Below are 17,811 nucleotides of genomic sequence, written 5' to 3'. Positions count from 1 at the left end.
GTGCCCCTCTGGCCGGGAGGACTACAGATCCCAGCATGCCTTGGGGCGCGGGCCCGCCCCGGATGGCGCCACGGGCGGGCACGCACAGGGAGAGGAGGGTCTTGTAGCCCCAGGGGGGTGGGAGCGCAAAGAAGCTGCCCCTGCAAGGGGTAGGAGGAGGGAAATGCTACGAACGTGCAGCTCAGCCCTGGGTGCTGCTGTCACAGCCGGGTCAGTTTACACCTTCAGGGGGAAGCGGCCTCCTGAAGACTGAAAGCCCAGCACGGGCGCTCCTGTTTCCTTAGTGTGACACCAGGGGCCTTGCTGTCCCTTTGTGCTTTCAGTTGTGTAGTGGTTGGTGAAGAGGAGCCGCAGGCTACTGCAGCTTTTTAAAAACCAGACAGGTTAGTGCCCCTGGCAAGCTGCCTTATCACTGCTGGTAAAGCCAACCTTGGCTGCAAGAGCTTCTTGCTTTTCCTGTAGTCCGCCCGTTTCGGATTTACTCCCAGCATCTCAGGGGCTGCGCCGGGGAGCTGCGGGTCATCGAAGCCAGGGGGTTGAGGGATTGGGGTTTTTCCTCCCAGATTCAACAGTGTAGCTGAAGGTTTGTGACACTTTTCTGATGTAAGGGTGGTGCTCAGCTCGCTTTCACCGCTGGAAAGGTACCGAGCAGGACGGTATGTCTGCGGTCTGCCCCTGGTCCTCAGTTGCTGCTGCTTCTCATCGAGATAATGTTTAACCCTTTTTTCTGAACTTCCTGCTTTTTCTCTTGCCCAAGGGCAAAGACTAAACACAGAGTTTGAAAGCGTTCACAGGAGCAAGAAGTAAATTAAACAATTCATTTTCTCACACAGAAGCTGTTTCTGTGTCAACGCATGAATCTGCACGTGCCAAGAAGAAAGAATTTTGTGCTAATTTCCTGGAAACGCTGTCATCTCTTATGTTTACTGCAGGTAAACTCTATGTTGACATTATCCAGATGATTCAGATAAGCACAGGTGGGTTGTATTCATCTCAGTGCTTGGCTAACAACACCTGCCTTTCATTTATTTCCTTATTTGAATCAGTTGTGGCAATACTGGAGGGTAAGGACAAGGCAGAAGGCATCCTCTCCAGGCTGGATCACTCAGCTCCACAACTACCTCATCTTCCTTTCTGTGCTGTGGGAACCAGCTGTTCCTAGAAAAACATAGTGGATCTCACAGCTGGGGGAGAACAGTTGGAGGTGTGATGCTAACCTGGAGCAGATAGTTAAAATTTCATCTGAGGACAAGGAAGAGCACTGCTTTGTCAACCTGTCTCTTGTCAGTTCCGTTTGCCTTTTTTTTTTTTTTCCCTTAACTCTGCAGGGTTTTTCACCACTGAAATTTTGGAGGCACAGGAGGTATGAATGGCAACTGTGCTGCATCCTGGCCCCTCTAGAAGAAATTCACTGGACACTGTACAGTTAAGTTTTTTGCACACAACTGCTTCTCAAACTAACCTCGTCCCAAGCAGTTTCCTGTTGCACAATGAGATCCATGGCTCTGCAGAACAGATACTTCTGGGAGTAGCAGCCACTCAGGCTGTCACCTCACACCAAGGCTGTAACTGGGGCAGCTGATTTCCACGGGCTACCAAAAGTTCTGCAGAAGGCTTTTCAAGCTGCAGAACTGAGCTCAGCTCCCCTCGTGTTTGGTCTCTCCTTGGCTGGCTTTGTTGCTTCCTTCTCTCCTCACCCTCACTCACAGGAAGCTGGGAGTCCCTGGGGTCCTTAGGCAGCTTCACTGCAGAATGTATGGTTGAAGCCAAACATGAATCCCTATGCTATGCCATCACTGGAAAAGGCATGGAATACCATTTTCCCCTACAGGAAGAACCAAACCAGCCCAGGCTGCTCTCCTGTCCAGGGTCCCTGTACACACCTTCTGCCCCACCTAATCTTGGAGGGATGTGGATGTGTGTGGTGGATCTTGGTCAGGTGCTCTGTGACATGTAGGTGAAGGAAGCTGGCAGCCTTTGCACACCTTGAGGCTGCACAGTGGCATGAAATATTGAGAGATAGGAGGTGCTCCACTGCTCTGATGCCAGCTGTCATTTTAAGAAAGACAACTGGCTTCCTGTGTATTTGCCTTTTGTGATTGATTTGGTTTGGTGTTCAGGATGATGTGAGCTCTGACAGAAGATAAAGGGCTTCCTCCTGATTAATTTTTCTTATATCTAACAAAGTGTGAACTGACATTGCAGCCCCTCCTTCAGCTCTGCACCAGAAGAACCTGCCACCAGTGCAGAGGAGGCTTGTTAAACTTGCCTGAAATGGGTCACACATCTGAAGATACACACCCCCAGAGTCTAAACCTCAGTTCCATGGGAAATGTGGCTGAAGATGACAACCTCAGAGTAGGCATTGTTTCAGTACATCCAGATTGCTTCCAGTGTTTACACCACCCCCAGTCTTGTCTGTTTGCTCTGTGGTTGTCAAAAATCCCCACTACATATACTTGCGGAACAGCATGAAACACTTTGTTTCACCTGTTACAAGGTGCAGACTGTAGATGTTAGAGTGCTGCTAATAAGTTTTTAATCAAAAGCCAATATTTTACTAATTTCTCTGGGGATACTCCAGCTTTTCCAGAGTGTCTGGAGGTAGCAGAATCCAGCCACTGTGTTGCAGATGAAATCCCACTGGCTGCCAGACATGCAGCTGTATTTACCATATATCTGGGACTGTCAGTTCTGGCTCAGCCCATGCTCTGGTTAGCCAAGCAGCCTGTTGGTCATATTAATTAAAACCAGACACCATGGGAAGATCAAGAGCAGGACAGGCACGTACAACATTTCCCCTAATACTTTTCTAGCCTCTGACTACTTTAAACTCTCCAGATTTTCTTCAGTCATTACTGCTGTGCCATCAAGTTCTGCCAGAGACTGTTAGTGATGAGAGGGCACCAGGACCAGCAACAGGGTGGACTGCCTAAGGCCAGTTGCTGAAGGGTCTGCAGTCTGTGGGTACCTGTATTTGTGGATGCAAAGGGGTCCGAGTACCAGCAGCCTGAGTGGGGCCAGTGGGCCTCAGGGGCTTGTAAGACCAGGTATCTGTAGCAGCAGAGAACAAGGATCCAAGGCCAGCTACCAGATAAATGAACATCTAATGCCTGTGACTGGAGGGATCAGTGTTGTGTATATGTGCCTGTGTGTTCCACTAAGGCCCTTGCTGTTGGTCCTATTCCTGTTTGCAGAAGTGCTGTTTTCTGGTTTTTTATGTTGATTTTTTTTTTTTTTTGTTCTGTGTGGCTGGGCAGGTGTATACACATACATGTTTGTAGGTGTGTGCCTACTGGGAGCACACACTCGGCCTTGCTACTGGCTGGACCCAGGGAGCTGGAGCTGCAGGCAGCTTCAACTCTGCCAGCCTACCAGTTGAGCAGCTCCAACAAACACTTCCCTCCTGTGGCAGTCAGGAGGTTTCTTTCCAAAAGAACAAGGTTAAAATGCAATTTTCGTGTGGCAGTTACTATTTTTCACTGTACCATATTCCTGAATACCTTATCAGCAGAAATACATGTTTATTTTTTTTCCTAGAGTAGCTGCATCTCTGCTACTCTGCTGCTTTGGTTACTGAAGAAAGGGATGAAAGTACAGGTAGTCTCTTCTAAACAAGAGTGTTTGAATCCATCCCTGGATTGCAACTCAATTAGATAAAGGATGTCAGTGCTACAGTAATTAGTTTACTAGCCAATCTCTGCAGTAGCAAATTAAGGATGAAGAAAGGGAAAGTTCATCTGTAACACAACAAAAAACTAGGAGCTGACAATTTCATACTTAAAATTATACAGATGGGTAAGACTTACCAGGCACTGCTGCTAGGAAATGTGTTAGCATTGTGTGGAGCTTGTGTGGGGAAATGAAAGATTTCTAAAGTGCTCTTCTTCCCCGATCAGCAGCAAGACCAGTTTGTGTTTCTTCATCACAAATAAAGCAGGATGAGCCTACCTACACACTGTAAAGCAAACTCTTACACATTATTTTCTACAATAATCAACAGCAATGACAAATCTGTGCAAAAAAGTAGGCTGCCTGTTGTTTGTATTTATTCTTTTAGATGCTTGGTAGGTGCTGTCAGGAGATTTTTCATGGTGAAACACAACACCATCTCCCTCAGGTGAAATAACTGCAAAAAGAATTTACAAGGGATTTCTGTGAACATATGACAAAAAAGTTTGGATGAATAATTTAACATGGCAGCTGAGTTTAAAAATAGCTTGAAGATTCCAGATTAAGTATATAGGCAGGAGTTTTAAAAAGCCCTTTTCCCTGCTTTAAGCAGCTCTTCCAGGAGATACAGAAATTATGTTAGTGTAGGGCCATAAAGGCCCTATGACTCAAGAAGCTTCAGAACCTGGTGCCTGCTCTTGCCACTATTAATATCCTGCAGTAGCCTGCACTTTTAAAATCCTCTTTAGAGAATAATTTTTAAACAAAGAACACTCAGGATCCAGTGTTATTTCAAAAAAGTTTAATGTTTGTTTTTAAAATAATACTGTTTAATCAAGAGTAAAGAAGAACCCACATATACACCCTCTTCTTGGGTGGTGGTGAGAGAACTTAAATTACAGACATACCCATAAATAGAAAGTCTAACCATTAAGAATATAGAAAAAGCCTCTCTGATTAACCACATTAATGATGAAAAGAATGACCCTTCATACCAAAGAGATACCATTCCAGTCATGCAAATCTGCACCCACCTTCTCAGAACAGGATCCAGAAGTCCAGCAGTTCCAAGTAACATTTTCTTAGCTCCTGTGGAAATTAACCAAAAGCCAGCAAAGCCAATCAGCTTGTTATAGCAAACCTGATGCTCACCCTAAAGTCCTGCTTGCTGACCATCTGCGTGGATTTAACTGTTACAGTCCCAAATCTGAGGCCCTTTTAATTGTTTTTCCCTCTGCAATAAAAACTTTCCACACCAAAAAGCTTTTAATGTAGTCTGGAAGAAATCTGACAAGCTTAATACAGAATGAAAACAGCTGTAGTTGAATATAGAGTGAATGTAGGTAGTGCACTAGGAACAGAGATTTGTAGGATAACTAAAAGGCACATATTTGATGCTTTGGTCTAGAATGCTAACTTTATAAAGCAGAGAGTTTCATCCTACAAATCTGAAATCAGCTTTCAATTGGTAAGCCCCTTTTGGGTTCCGAAATACAAATTCAACTCTCAGAGGAATAATTACGTGTCATTTAGTATCTTGGATTATATCTCTTCTGTAGACATCATAGCCACCTTGAAGCAGGCTGTCCATGCTGTATCTTACATCAAATGCCAGAAAGCTCAAATATGAACTATGAAGTACTGTAGCAAATACAGATATATTCCTACCCCCTCCCCCCACCAGGCAAACTGAATCCATTGCATTAAATCATTGGATTGAATGCGTTAAATACAAGTACAAATTACTTTTGTAATCCTATCTTTGACAATATGGCTGGAGACACAATCAAAATAAACTGGCTTTGAACTGCTCTCCTACACTTGGTAACACAATATAATCTGTCAAACTAAGTGGCAGAGGACATGAAGTTTAAACAGTAACTGGAAAGCACCATATTAAAAGGGTTTAATTCCATTAAGCCTTCAGTTATTATGAGAAAAAGCAGTGACTCCTAGTGACTGATACTCCTTTGCTAATGGACTTTGTTCCTTTTTTTCCTCCACTAATACTACCCATTTTCAGGTGCATAGCTACATGAGTCCTTCTCTCATCTAATTATTTGCCATTTACCTTTAACTTCTGGTTGTTTTTCTTCATCTTTGGCAGGAGAGGAACACCGCTTAAGTGAGCATGGATCATCCCAACCATTTCTTTTCCAGAAAGCTGTTACGGGGCTATTCATATTCTTCAAAGCTACTACGGCTCCTGAAGTGTTATTTTGTTTCTACATTCAACAAATATTTGTAAACAAATCAGACATGGTGGTATCCCAAGTGATTGATACTAACTTCAGTGTTTCTTAGGTTCTGGCTAAAGCTCCCTCACAAAAGCAGTTTCTTGGAAAAAAATAAATAATTTGATTAAGAATTGAAAACCTTACCTTTTGTGTGTGCTTTTCTGTCTGTAAACTGAAAATCCTTCAGTGAGCCTACGGTAAAAGGCAGTATCACTTTCCTCAAAGCAGGTCTGATACAGGTTTTATCTGCTGCAGCTACTCAACTGTTCTCCACCACCAGCCAGAGCAATTCTGAAGGCTCTGCTACCTGCACCCCCAGCCACTGTCCAGCTTCATGGAAATGATCACAGCAGCCTGACTCCTTTCACCAGAGCCTAGAACAGCGAATCAATGATCACACACATGGTCAGCCTTCTCACTGCAAGCAACAAGACAGCCCAGTGAGAGGTGGAGTTTGGATCATGAAACAAAACCCAGGAACTAATACTAAATATGGAGGCTTGGGTTTCTGCTCTAAAGTGGAATATAACAGTCTGCTGCTGCATTATTTTGTCTAAGTTGGTTATAGCCAGGAATACATCCATATTGGCTGAAACTAGCTATGAGAAAGGATGGTCTAGCAACCATAACGTGCATCTCTCTCTCCTTCAAGCTAGATAGGGGCAGAGGAGTCAAGTAAAATCAATTTTATGGCTATTCGATACTCCCACACTGGTGGAACAGAGGCTGTTTGGACTTATTGTGTGCAGCAGGCAGAGAGTTTCAGAATTATTTTGCTCCCTTTACTTTGCTGGGATGTTCTGAGACAAAAATAAACCAAGACTGTATGACATCAAGTGTCACATAAAAACCTGTCTCAAGCAATTTCTCTTGTGCTTTACATTAAAGAAATACAGTTTTATCAGGCTTTGGGATGTACTAGTTTGGTGGATGGTTGTGGGTTTGTTTTTTCAAGAGACTTCTGTAATCTTCACTTACTTTCACTTGCTATTTGTGGAGAACAGCCCTATTTCTGGAAACAGTTTGGGGTTTACCAGGCTAAAAAAATAATCTGTCTTCACCTACATTTCCTACTATCTGTTTTCATGGGCAAAATTTAAAATCTTTGTGCAGCTTCCCTTAGCTAAGAAGTGGACATTTATCTCCACCTTTGGAAAGAATTAAGAAAAGGCAGAGACCTTATATCTTCATCTATTACTTGTATTTTTTACCACTAAGACACAAATGCATTTGGAAAATAAAAAAACCTGTAACAGAACAGTTGTTGATGCATTTCTTCCCTGTTCGCATGCCATTTAAAAGTCTAAAACAAACAGGCAAACAATCCCCTCAAAAGTTTTTTGTGGATTAGTTAAAACTTAGAGACAACATTCCAGGAAGCTAGAAGCAAGATTTACCACCTCAAGAGACTACCCCAGGAAAAAAATAATAAAATTGCTGTATTTTGTCTAAAACATTACTTTTGCTTTTAAAGTTTTCTGCCAGTTGTAAACATTCAAAGGCTGCTTCTTCTTTCCAAATACAGCCACAGATGTCAAAAGAAACTGAAAGGAGTATTAGAAAAAACCACAACACCCGGAGTTACAATAAACTTAACAGAATGCCAGAAGCCTTCCTCTGGCTCTTCTTCCACAATAAAACTTGGTTTTGCAACACTTGATACAGGAGAAAGGCCTTTCTGCCAGCCTCCATCACAGCAAGCTAAAGGTTGCAGCATCAAATGAAAGCTTAGTTAAACCATTCTCCTTTGAATTTGCTAGTTATTTGTGTCTGGTTTAAAGTAGTGTAGAGAAAGAAACATTTAAACCAGGTTTATTTCCTCCCTATCAGTAGCTTTCTAAAAATCAGCAAAGGTAACTTTTTATGTAGCTTTTAGAGAACTAGGTCAGAAAGGAGAGGTAACGTATTGCACCATTCAAAAACAGAAGTAAATCCCCTCTATTAACTCACCCCTTCTCCTGAGGATCTGGAGTCAAGAGTCCAAGGCCACACTAGAACTTAAGGCTTCTCAGTCAGTGCACTATGCTACGGCTCTGTCAGCAGAGGGGACCAGTACAGTGGATAAATCATTTACTGCTTCTGGAAACCATAGCAAAAAAAAAAAAAAAAAAAAGGAAAAATATAAATAGAAACATATGCCATTTCATGAAATTGCAAGACAGTGTTAAAGCCTCTGTCTGCCTATCTGCCTAGATGTCATCATCTATACCATCTGTTTTGTTCTCCCTTCCAGCTGTTCCAGGAGTACCAAATTAATCTTTCTTCCAGTGTGGAACAGAAAGCCCTACCCCACTCAGGGACAGAAAAAAACCCTATTTGACAAAAGTGCACAAAGAGAAGTACTATTTAATTTGTCCCATAGGAGGTTCAGCTTCTAGAGAGCTGAAAAAAAATATGAAGTAACATTTCCCAGTTTCTCACTTGCAAAACTCTTGTATTCCCTTGATGCTAGCTGCTCTCCATTCATGGCCCACCAGGTTCTGCACTGAACACCACCACTTGTAGAAGCAACTGTAGGAAAGGTAACAACAAGGATACTGGATTTATGTTGACGGCCTTTCCCCCCAAATAAAACTGAAGAAGAGTATGTGCTACACAGGTAACATAACACTGAATAAGATTGACTGAATATGATAGTCCAAATGGTTCTGTTTGCCATTGCATGCACTAAGACCTTCATGAAAACCACTCTGCAAAACAAGTATCTATAATAAGAATATCTATATAATGAACTAGATAATATCGCCCTTTCCTGCACTGATATCCCTCAGGTAAGATAATCAGTTCTCCTCTTTATCTGTGGATTTACAAGGGATCAGGCACTACACTGAAGATATTGGAGAGAAAATGGGGGGGGCAAAATGTAGCTGTCAAATTTAAACAAATAAACTCAGATACATAACAAAAAAAAACATTTACAAAAGAAAAGTGAGAAACAGCTACTAAGGACTTTTTAATAAACCAGCAATCTCTACTCATTACCCAACTCCATTTTTAAAGTATCAAAGCATGTCAAACCCTTCTTTGGTTTTGACAGCAAATGGTTATTTGAAGAAAGTAGGGCAATGATACTAACAAAGACGTCTTATATTCAATGTAGTAACTGCTTAACATCATCAAAACAGCTCAAAGAGCCCTTACCAAAACCCTCTTCCCTTCTTAAACACCTTTTTTGTTGATTTGACCATTTATACTAGATTTCCAAATTTGGCTTAGATAGTTCATGCATTTCTAATATGAAAACCATCATAATGACTCTGAAAAATGTTTCATACCTTCTTCACACACAGTCATGGAAATGGAAGAAAAATTGTGACTTTCCCCCCTCTGGAGGTCCACATGCTGGTAGTAATTACAGAAATATAAACTTTGCTTGGGTTCTGCCCCAGACCTCCCACCTTGAGCTTTACATAGGACTCAGGTCTTCAAACAAACTTCCACTGATGATGTTGACAGTAGTCCATTGACTTGTGCTGGGAATAAACCAGTTTTTACCAAACAGGCTAATTGTTGAGTATCTTCATCTTCTACAGTTTCCCAATTTTATGAGCTGCTACTACAAGAGCTTGAAACTAATTGAAATAAAACACTTAAGTAAAACAACCAAAAAAAAATAAATCAAAAAGAAAGTCTTGTTGAACACCATATGTTTATTTTTAAAACAATTTACAAATAAAAATGTTATCTTTTTCCAAGCAAACACATTTAATACTTGAGTCTTTAACAAGCTATACAAATGAGAACCATCACTCTAGAGCTTTTGATAGCTCAAGGGCCATTCAGGGTAGGCATGCATGTGTCTGTATCACATGAAGCGAGTCCAATTCCTGACACCAGGGTTCTGATCTTCTGCTTCTTCAGAGCTGGACAGCTGCTAAATGATTTAACACAAATAGTTACTGGATCACAATACAATGAAAGAAAGCCCATTTCAAATAATGTAAGTGACCTCAATATGTCTGGTCCAGGTGTCAGGCCACAGAGCCTTACCGATTAGTCTTCTTCTCCAAAAGCCAGTCGGACAGATTTCTTCCCCTTGCTTAGTGACGTGGCATCCATACATGTGCTTATACAATACAATTAAACAGCTTAAGTACAGATGTCATACAACAGTGATTACAAACCACAGAGACGGATAAACAAAAAATTAATTCTAAACACATTTTTGCATCTCAGACAATGAAAGTAAACAAAACCATGCATTACAGTTTAAAGAAATTTTCAGTTTTAGCTCTTCTGCAAGTCTCCATTTCCTCAAGTTCTAAATTGCTGTTCTTGAGCTTGTCCCAGTGGCTGGGCTACTCACGGTGCTACTGACACACACACAGGGTGAGCTGGAAATCATCCAAGAATAAAAGCCCCAAAAATAAACAACAAAGACGCACGCATTATAAACGAGAGATTCCATTTTAATAGCAGAGTGTAGAAAAGAAATTGGCAAAAAAATTCACATGAAAAAACATTTTACACAATTAATTATGTACAGAATAAAGTATGTGTCTGGTTTCTGAAGACTTCACTTTAGTAAAGTCGTGCTACAGGATGCAAAATACACCCAAATCCCTCCACTGGAACAAAAGAAAAAAAAAACAAAACATAAAACATATACATAATCCCAGCTCTGGCTCCTCAAATATTGGGACTGGCTGGGATCACTTCAACCCACTGGGCTTTCTGCTAAGCTTTCAGCAATTCCTGAATTTGTTGTAGCTTCCAAACTACTGTCAGCAGTTTCTCTTTGCTCAGTCTTCTTGCTCTGGATGGTGCATACTCCCTTGCCTCCTAAGCCACCCTCCTTTCTGTCTGTTTCTTTGAGCCCAGGAAGGAAAGTTTCCACACAGGTAGAAGCCTGACTTTCTGTGCTGCCTCCATCACAACTCAGTGATAGCACTTCAACAGTTCCGCTTTTGCTCTCTTCCACTTGCAGAAGGATCTCAGCCTTGGAAGAAATGCCCTGCATTTCTAGAGCTGGCATGACCACTTCTGTAGTGTTACTATTTGAGGATTGCGGCACAGCTGTTTGAGAAATCTGTGTGCAAAATTTATCTTCCCGGCTTCCAGAAGTCAATGTAGCAAGATCATTCGTCTCTGTTTCATCCACTATTTTTTCAGTGCCCAGCTTCTTAACTTTACTAGACTTCAGCCTAATGGATGTAATAGTTTCTAGGTTTGAGATTTCTTCTGTATTGTCATTTAAAAGTCCGGCTGGAAGGATCCTGTGGCATCCATGTTTTACCTTAGTATTTCCCAAACTGCAATCAGTGCTTTTGAACTCGAGCTCTGTTTTCTGGGAAGGAGTCTCATTGTGCTTCACACCTTCTGATGTCAAAGAAACTTTCTTGACATCCATACAAACATTTGCAGAGACACTTTCAGATTGCTCGGTGTTCATTCCTGAGTGAGTGGTATTCAGAAGAAAGTCATTGACTTCTGAGGTTCTTAGGACCTCATGCTTTGTCTCTGGGGAGTGGACAGCTTCTTCTGAAAGATGCTCCCTATGGAAATCTGATGATAAAGTAAGGACTGATTCTTGGACAAGATCAGAGCAAGCCCTAGAAAAGCCTCCAGTCCCTAATTCTTTTGCATCTCTCTTGATAAAAACATTATCTAATGTTGCATAAGATCCAGTGCATCTTAATGATTTTTTTTCAACTTCAACTACTAATTCTACACTGGATCTGAGTTCAACAATGTTTGCTGAGCAGGTGTTGACTAACCATGCAACTTCCTGCTTTGGGGTTTGGTTAACTAAAACTGCACAGCCTGAAGGTTCAGGTCGAACTTTTTCCTGAGCTTCCAATATGCTACTACTAGTTTCTGCGTTGGCAAGACATGTGCCTGGCCGTACCTCTGTCAATAATGAAGCACTAACTTCATTAGAACCAGTTTTTATTTCTACATTTGCAGTTTTTGGTAGATCTGAACCACTTTCAGAACAAGAATGGGCTGTGATAACCTGTTCTTCTCCATTACTAGTTCTGGAAGTGTCCCATTCACCAGGGCTCCCTGTCAATTTTGAAAGTCGAGGAGCTTCACCAAGGTCTCCTGGCTGAGATACTTCCAAAGCTACACTTTTCAGTTTTACATCTTTTAAGGAGGCATCAACAGAATTCTGCTCAGTCATTACTGCTACCAAAGCTTTTTCTTTTGAAGTGTTTTGAGAATCACAGACCAATTCCAGACTATCAGTTTCTGTGTGACTTCTACAGTTATCACTTAACATTTGGGATTTTCCCAAATTTTTATTTTCATTCTGTGTTTCATGTAACAAAGTCTTTGGGTGTAAGGTAAGCTCAGGCTCTACCACTTTTACGTCCCTGTCTTTCTGCATCTCTGCATCTTTCTCCAAGGTACCAGGACCATTTGTGTTAGTAACCACAGTTTTATTTGCATCTTCCTGTCCAACTTTCTCTTGGACCTCTGTTTTGCCTCCCTGCTCTCTGTCTCCTATATCCACAAGTCCAATTTTTGCAGGCATCTGGATACCAGAAGTAGTTTTTGTTTCTGACAATTTTGTGACAGACATTTCCAACAACTGAGGCTGAACTGGTTTCTTGTTCATTTCAGCCTGATTCTGACCAAGAACCCAAGTCTCTGTTACTTGATTATTATTACACTGCGAGGAATTTTTTTTCAATTTAGTCCAAACATCTGTTGAAAGAGGAGTGTGAATTTTTTTACCTATGTCTTTCTGAATACCATTTTCAGTGTCAGAGCTCATGTCAGTATGAAGTTTCAGAGTCTCCTGAGTATCAGCTTTCTCCATTTCTGAAGTTTTCACAGCTGAGTGGACTTGGCTAACTTCAGCAGCTGCATTCTGAGAATCCTCTTTCAAGGAGGATGAGTTATTACTTGTTTTAGGGTTTGCGGGTAACTCTGCAGGTTTTGTTAGGTTAGAGTTTTCTCCATTTGGAAGTGCAGGATTTGCAAGCTTGCTGTCAGCTGAACCCCTTCCACCACTACTGTAGAAAATACCATACAGATCTTTAGCATTGGCTGTGGCCAAGCAAGAGTTGCGTTTCTCTACCTTTTTTGCTTGTTCACTGAAAGCAGTTGAAGGTGGTGGTGGTGGTGGTCTCACAAGCATTGCCAGCATTGTCTGTTCACTTTCAGACACACCTGGAGCTACTTCATCTGCAGGGATGACAGCTGCCTGTTGGACTGCTGGTGGAGGAGGTATATCAGAAGTCTGAGAAGACTTACTTTTCTCTGCTGCTTTCAAATCCTCCTCTGCCCCTTTTAAAATTACTTCTTCTCCTCCAAAAGCTTTTGAGATGATATCTGGAGGCAGTAGAAGATCTGCACCTGTTTCTTTTACCACAGGCAGTGGTTTAGTGGTAGCTCCAGATGATTTTATGGACAAAAAGGTGTTCAAAGGTGCTGGTTTGCTAACTGTTGCAGTAGTAGACTTCCTGAAAATCATGGTGGGGACTGGCAGATTGGGTAGAATTTTTGCTGGTGTTGGTGTGGCTACGACTGGTGTCCACGGGCTAGTGTGTGGAATAACAGTTTTCCCAGACAGCTTGATTTCAATAGGCTTGACATGGGGTTTTGCAGACTGACACTTATTCTCTTCCTTGATTCCTTCTGTGTTCTCCTCCTTTGGAATAGCTCCTCCTGGGGTTTTATCCTCTCTCTCAGACTTTTTCCAGCTGAATTTCCCAAAGGAAGTCTGGCTTGGTGATTCCTTTTTAGATTCCTCTTTCTTTTCTTCTTTTTTCTCCTCCTTATCTTCCTTCTTCAGCTTAAGCTTGATACCCATTTTTCGCCCAGAAGAATCAATTTTGCCTTGAGTTTCACTAGTCCCTTCTCCAAGCTCTGGGATGCTTTTTGCTTCCTCTTTCTTCACTATTTTTTGTTTCTTCTCATCCTTCTCTTCTTTCTCTTTCTCAACTAGTTTCCGTTTCAGCTCGCTCTGCCGCCTGCGCTCTGTTTCCAGAACAACAGCCAATCCAGCCTGGCGGTCTAGATTTCTCCTCTCTTCGTAGAGTGGGTTTTCATCTATGTATTTCTGTGGAAATAAACGCCACAATTTTAACCACTGCTTCCACAATAAATACATAAATACATATATCCAGCCTCTGTAACTGTTTTGACTTCTGGACTAAGTGTCATCTCAACACTAAGAGAGCACAGAACTTATTCCTACCAAGAAAATGAGAAGCTACAAACTCCATATTCTGTAAGTTTATGTGAATTCAATGGTGGCTTGCAGCAGTTCTGTCGCATCTGAAAATCAACACTGAGACTTAAACACTGTTTCAACATCATGCTGATGAAAGACTAGTCTATGCAGTGGGAAGTTCTGCTTATTTAGTTCAGTAGAATGTAGTGAAGATAACCAAATACATATACTCTGAAGAGTCAAATGTCATTCTTCAGGAAAGAAAGACAGAACAAGAAGAAGCTAACACAAGGAATGACTCACGCCTGGTACACCAGTTACCAACCTTATATTTCTCATTGTGGGGATGACTTTTCACATGCTGCTCTGCTGAGATTTGATCTCCAAAAAATTCATGACAGAGCTGGCAATAATATCCAGTGATGGGAATCAGAAACTCAGAGCCTGAAAAGGCCGAAGAAAATTATCAGAGAAACAAAACTTAATAAATGCCAAGCTCTTAACTAAGCCACATAAACATATGAAAGAACAACAGCAATACCTCTAGCAATGTTCCTTTTGGAACAGTTAATGCTGCTCTCCCTATGCTTACAGTATGGAAAACATCATTATCAGGAGCAAACACGTAAAGTGAAGAAGCTTGATTACTATGATTCCAAGAATTATTCTAGCGTTCGCCATCATATTAATGCTATTCCCTATTGAAGTAGGTTATCATTTCCTACAGACTCAATTTGTTGTCTTATCTTTGTGGGATGGTCTGCTCAAATACGAAACACCTGGTTTATAAAAAGAATACAAGTCTTTTTATTGAAGATTACACCATTGTGCCTACAGAACCAACTGCAGTTATCTAACACACAGCAGATTCTCCTTTTGCAGTCACTGCAAGAAATGTCGAAGATTAATAAACTGAGATTGATCACTGACAGGGCTATTTATTTTTCAGATTTTAAATCTTGTCTCAGAATTAAAATCACTTGGAGCACCTTCCATATGGCTTTCTCAGACTCTCTGTATCTACAGTCTACCAAGTACTCATTAGTGATTTTTCAGGGAGACCTACTATAAATGTATCGAAAGGAAGTGTCTGTTGCAAGACTGTGCTGAGTGAGTACAGCACAAGATCTTCCCAAACGCTGTTTTGAATTAATGTTTTGAATTCATGTTTTGAATTCTGTTAGCAGAAATAACTTCAGAACTACACCGGAGAAAGAAAAAGTCACTTGGTATTAAAAATAAAAAAAAGCTAAACTCTAAAAAGAAAAGAAGGAACCATGCTATGTTTTCCTACACTCTTGCTTCGAGGCCTTTTCCACAAGACAACCAATAAATTAAATAATTTGCCTTTTACCTAATAATACAGTATCTGTATGTGCTCCCAGAACAAGGTGAAGTTTTGAAATTCCTTTCTCTGAGCAACTGGAACCTGCTGGAGAACAAAGGGAGATGATATCCCACTAAGAAAAAACAAAACATACCTTTGGCAGGAACAGTTATCTTATCGATGCGTTTTATGGAGTCTTGTTTGGTCTCACTCTGAGTCTTCGAAGCCCAAGGTCTGTTGTAAGGATCCAGGGTCTATTTGCACAGTGACAGAGGTATACAGGCTCATATATTACACTAGCAAGGCAAGTATACTTGTCTTTTTCCTTTTTAATATCCTTTCAGAACACTGAACATTAAAATCAGCGTGCAACTATTTACAGGAACTAGATTCTCCTCTCTTTCCCCTCCCATTTTGCAATTTATAATGAGAAAATAACCTGTGAAAAGGGTCAAATGTAAATGATAGCAAAGAACAGGCAAACATGAAACACAAATATGGAAGGCTAGCTCCTGAGTGAACTGAACACAGGCCCCATTTACACTAGTCACACACCAGTGACTGAACAAACTGCTTAAGTCCAACGTTAGGGAAAAATAATTCAATACGGAACTTCTTGGGTTCATTAATACTTCAGGTTCTCTTGTAAAATGTAGTTCTGTGATGTATGTTTTAGTGTTATTATTTATAGCAATATGAAATGCATTTAGTGAAGGAAGCCTGCAACATACCTGTCTGTGTTTCTTATTATGCATGTGTGTGAAAAAATCAAACAGGGTCCCGCAGATGGTATTGCAGTCTTTGCACCAGTGGTTCCCTGCATCATAATATTCATAAATATTGGCCAACTGGAAAGGATGTTTGGTGGACTGTGAAGAGGATTCTGCTGGCTTCGGACTTCTACCTCTGGATTTTTCATTAGTAGTTTTTGATTCCTAAATTGAACAAAAGGAAACACTTATCTAAGATAAGGCAGGATAGACATAATGCTCTAGAACTCAGAACCTGCCTCCAGCAGAACCCCCGCACACACACGAAAAAAAAAAATATATCACCTGATTTTCAGTGCCCAGGCTAATTCCACTGTTTCAGAGAGCTGGTATTGCCGACTAAGATGCTGCGTGGCCGCAGTGAAGAGCTTCCAATATGGCTCCCAGATGTAATGGCTGTATGGTTGCAGGTAATCAAGGAACCAAATGAACAAATTCCCTATGGCATGCACCCTTCCTACTTGATGGGTTTCACATCAAGATCTGAATAGTTCCAATTTACCATACTAGCCACACAGTACCCAGAAGACCTAAAATGGTTCCCCTAGAAGCATTCAGAAGTTAGTGTAAAAGTAGCTTGGATAAAAGCAGAATGAAAAAGCAAGTAAGAATTAGTTGACTAAAAAGTACTTAACCCAATCAGCTTGACTATTTGACTATTTGAGAGTTCCTGAGTTGTCTGGAAGACTTTTTACTTGGAAATAATAGAAAGGTGTTTTGTTAATTACCTAAGTTTGTATGGTGAAGCATCTTGCAATTTAAGCATGTGATATTTGCACTTACATCCATTTGTACAGAAAGATGCCATACAGCGATACACAGACATTTCAGGACTCTAGCCAAAATTAACACTAAACTAACACTGCAAAGTAGAAAAACAAATAATCCCTGACATAGATCATGAATGAGCCCTGCTAATTTAGATTATGAAAGTACTAGATGTATTTTGTGTTTTGAGCGCCATTTTCAATGGCTGAAAGCTCATTATATTGTCATTTCTAATCTGAATGGCAGTCTGAAAAGAATAGCATGTTAACTTAGCAGACCTGAGCTGGCTGCATGATTTCCAAGTTATTCAACTATGGGTGTTGAACAAATTCACTTAAGCAAATTCAAAGTCATTAAATAATATCTGCCTTGCTTGAAATTCCTTTGGTATAGATTCTGTCCTATTAACACCACCCCACACGTCATTAATTGAAAATCAAACTATGACAAGACACCCAGGCCACTATGCACCCCTCAGATACCTGCATCCCAATACAATCTAGTTCTTGGTAGTAGAGTAGAAAGTGACACAGTGAATGTTTGCACATATTCTGTCTGCAAGAGCATAGCAAAGCTGACATTCTCTTAAACAATGAGCAGATCAACTTATAAACTGCAGAAAGTGCATAGAAGGATGATCATGATGTCTGAGAAGTGTCAAGGTTTCTGTAATTTGCAAACACGTATCCAGTATCTCCTATAAAAAACACTACGTCAATCAAAACTTTAAAAAGACAATAATTCTCTGGTGACAGCCAACTTTTAACCCCAGTTTATGCTTAACCCCAGCTCAAAGATGCCTTTACAGTTTGCTGCTATTTAGATCCCAGAAGGGATGATCTATCCGTTTACTACAAGGCTACCTTCTCCTCTGCACTGACTATGTAACTACAATACACACACAGGTTCAGC

At 41.0% G+C, this 17,811-nt stretch overlaps 2 protein-coding genes across 2 annotated transcripts in view; both read right to left on the bottom strand.

The window, feature by feature from the left end:
• FAM98A (family with sequence similarity 98, member A) overlaps nt 1–1,501 on the bottom strand; it is a 21,385-nt gene extending 19,884 nt beyond the window's left edge. Inside the window, exon 1 of the mRNA XM_010007256.1 lies at nt 1,463–1,501. Within this exon, the coding sequence (XP_010005558.1) occupies nt 1,463–1,501 (39 nt within the window). The remainder of the gene's footprint in view (nt 1–1,462) is intronic.
• Nucleotides 1,502–10,566: 9,065 nt separating this feature from the next.
• The window catches only part of ZNF318 (zinc finger protein 318), a 22,561-nt gene continuing 15,316 nt past the window's right edge, over nt 10,567–17,811 (bottom strand). Inside the window, exons 6-9 of the mRNA XM_010007246.1 lie at nt 16,093–16,296; nt 15,516–15,615; nt 14,360–14,478; nt 10,567–13,920 (exon numbers count right to left, since the gene is read on the bottom strand). Of these exons, the coding sequence (XP_010005548.1) occupies nt 10,567–13,920; nt 14,360–14,478; nt 15,516–15,615; nt 16,093–16,296 (3,777 nt within the window). The remainder of the gene's footprint in view (nt 13,921–14,359; nt 14,479–15,515; nt 15,616–16,092; nt 16,297–17,811) is intronic.

This window comes from Chaetura pelagica, unplaced genomic scaffold, assembly GCF_000747805.2.
Source record: "Chaetura pelagica isolate M959 unplaced genomic scaffold, ChaPel_1.0 scaffold511, whole genome shotgun sequence".
Lineage (NCBI taxonomy): Eukaryota > Metazoa > Chordata > Aves > Apodiformes > Apodidae > Chaetura > Chaetura pelagica.
Note: the sequence above shows the minus strand (reverse complement) of the source record. Positions and strands in the feature narration are given on the sequence as shown.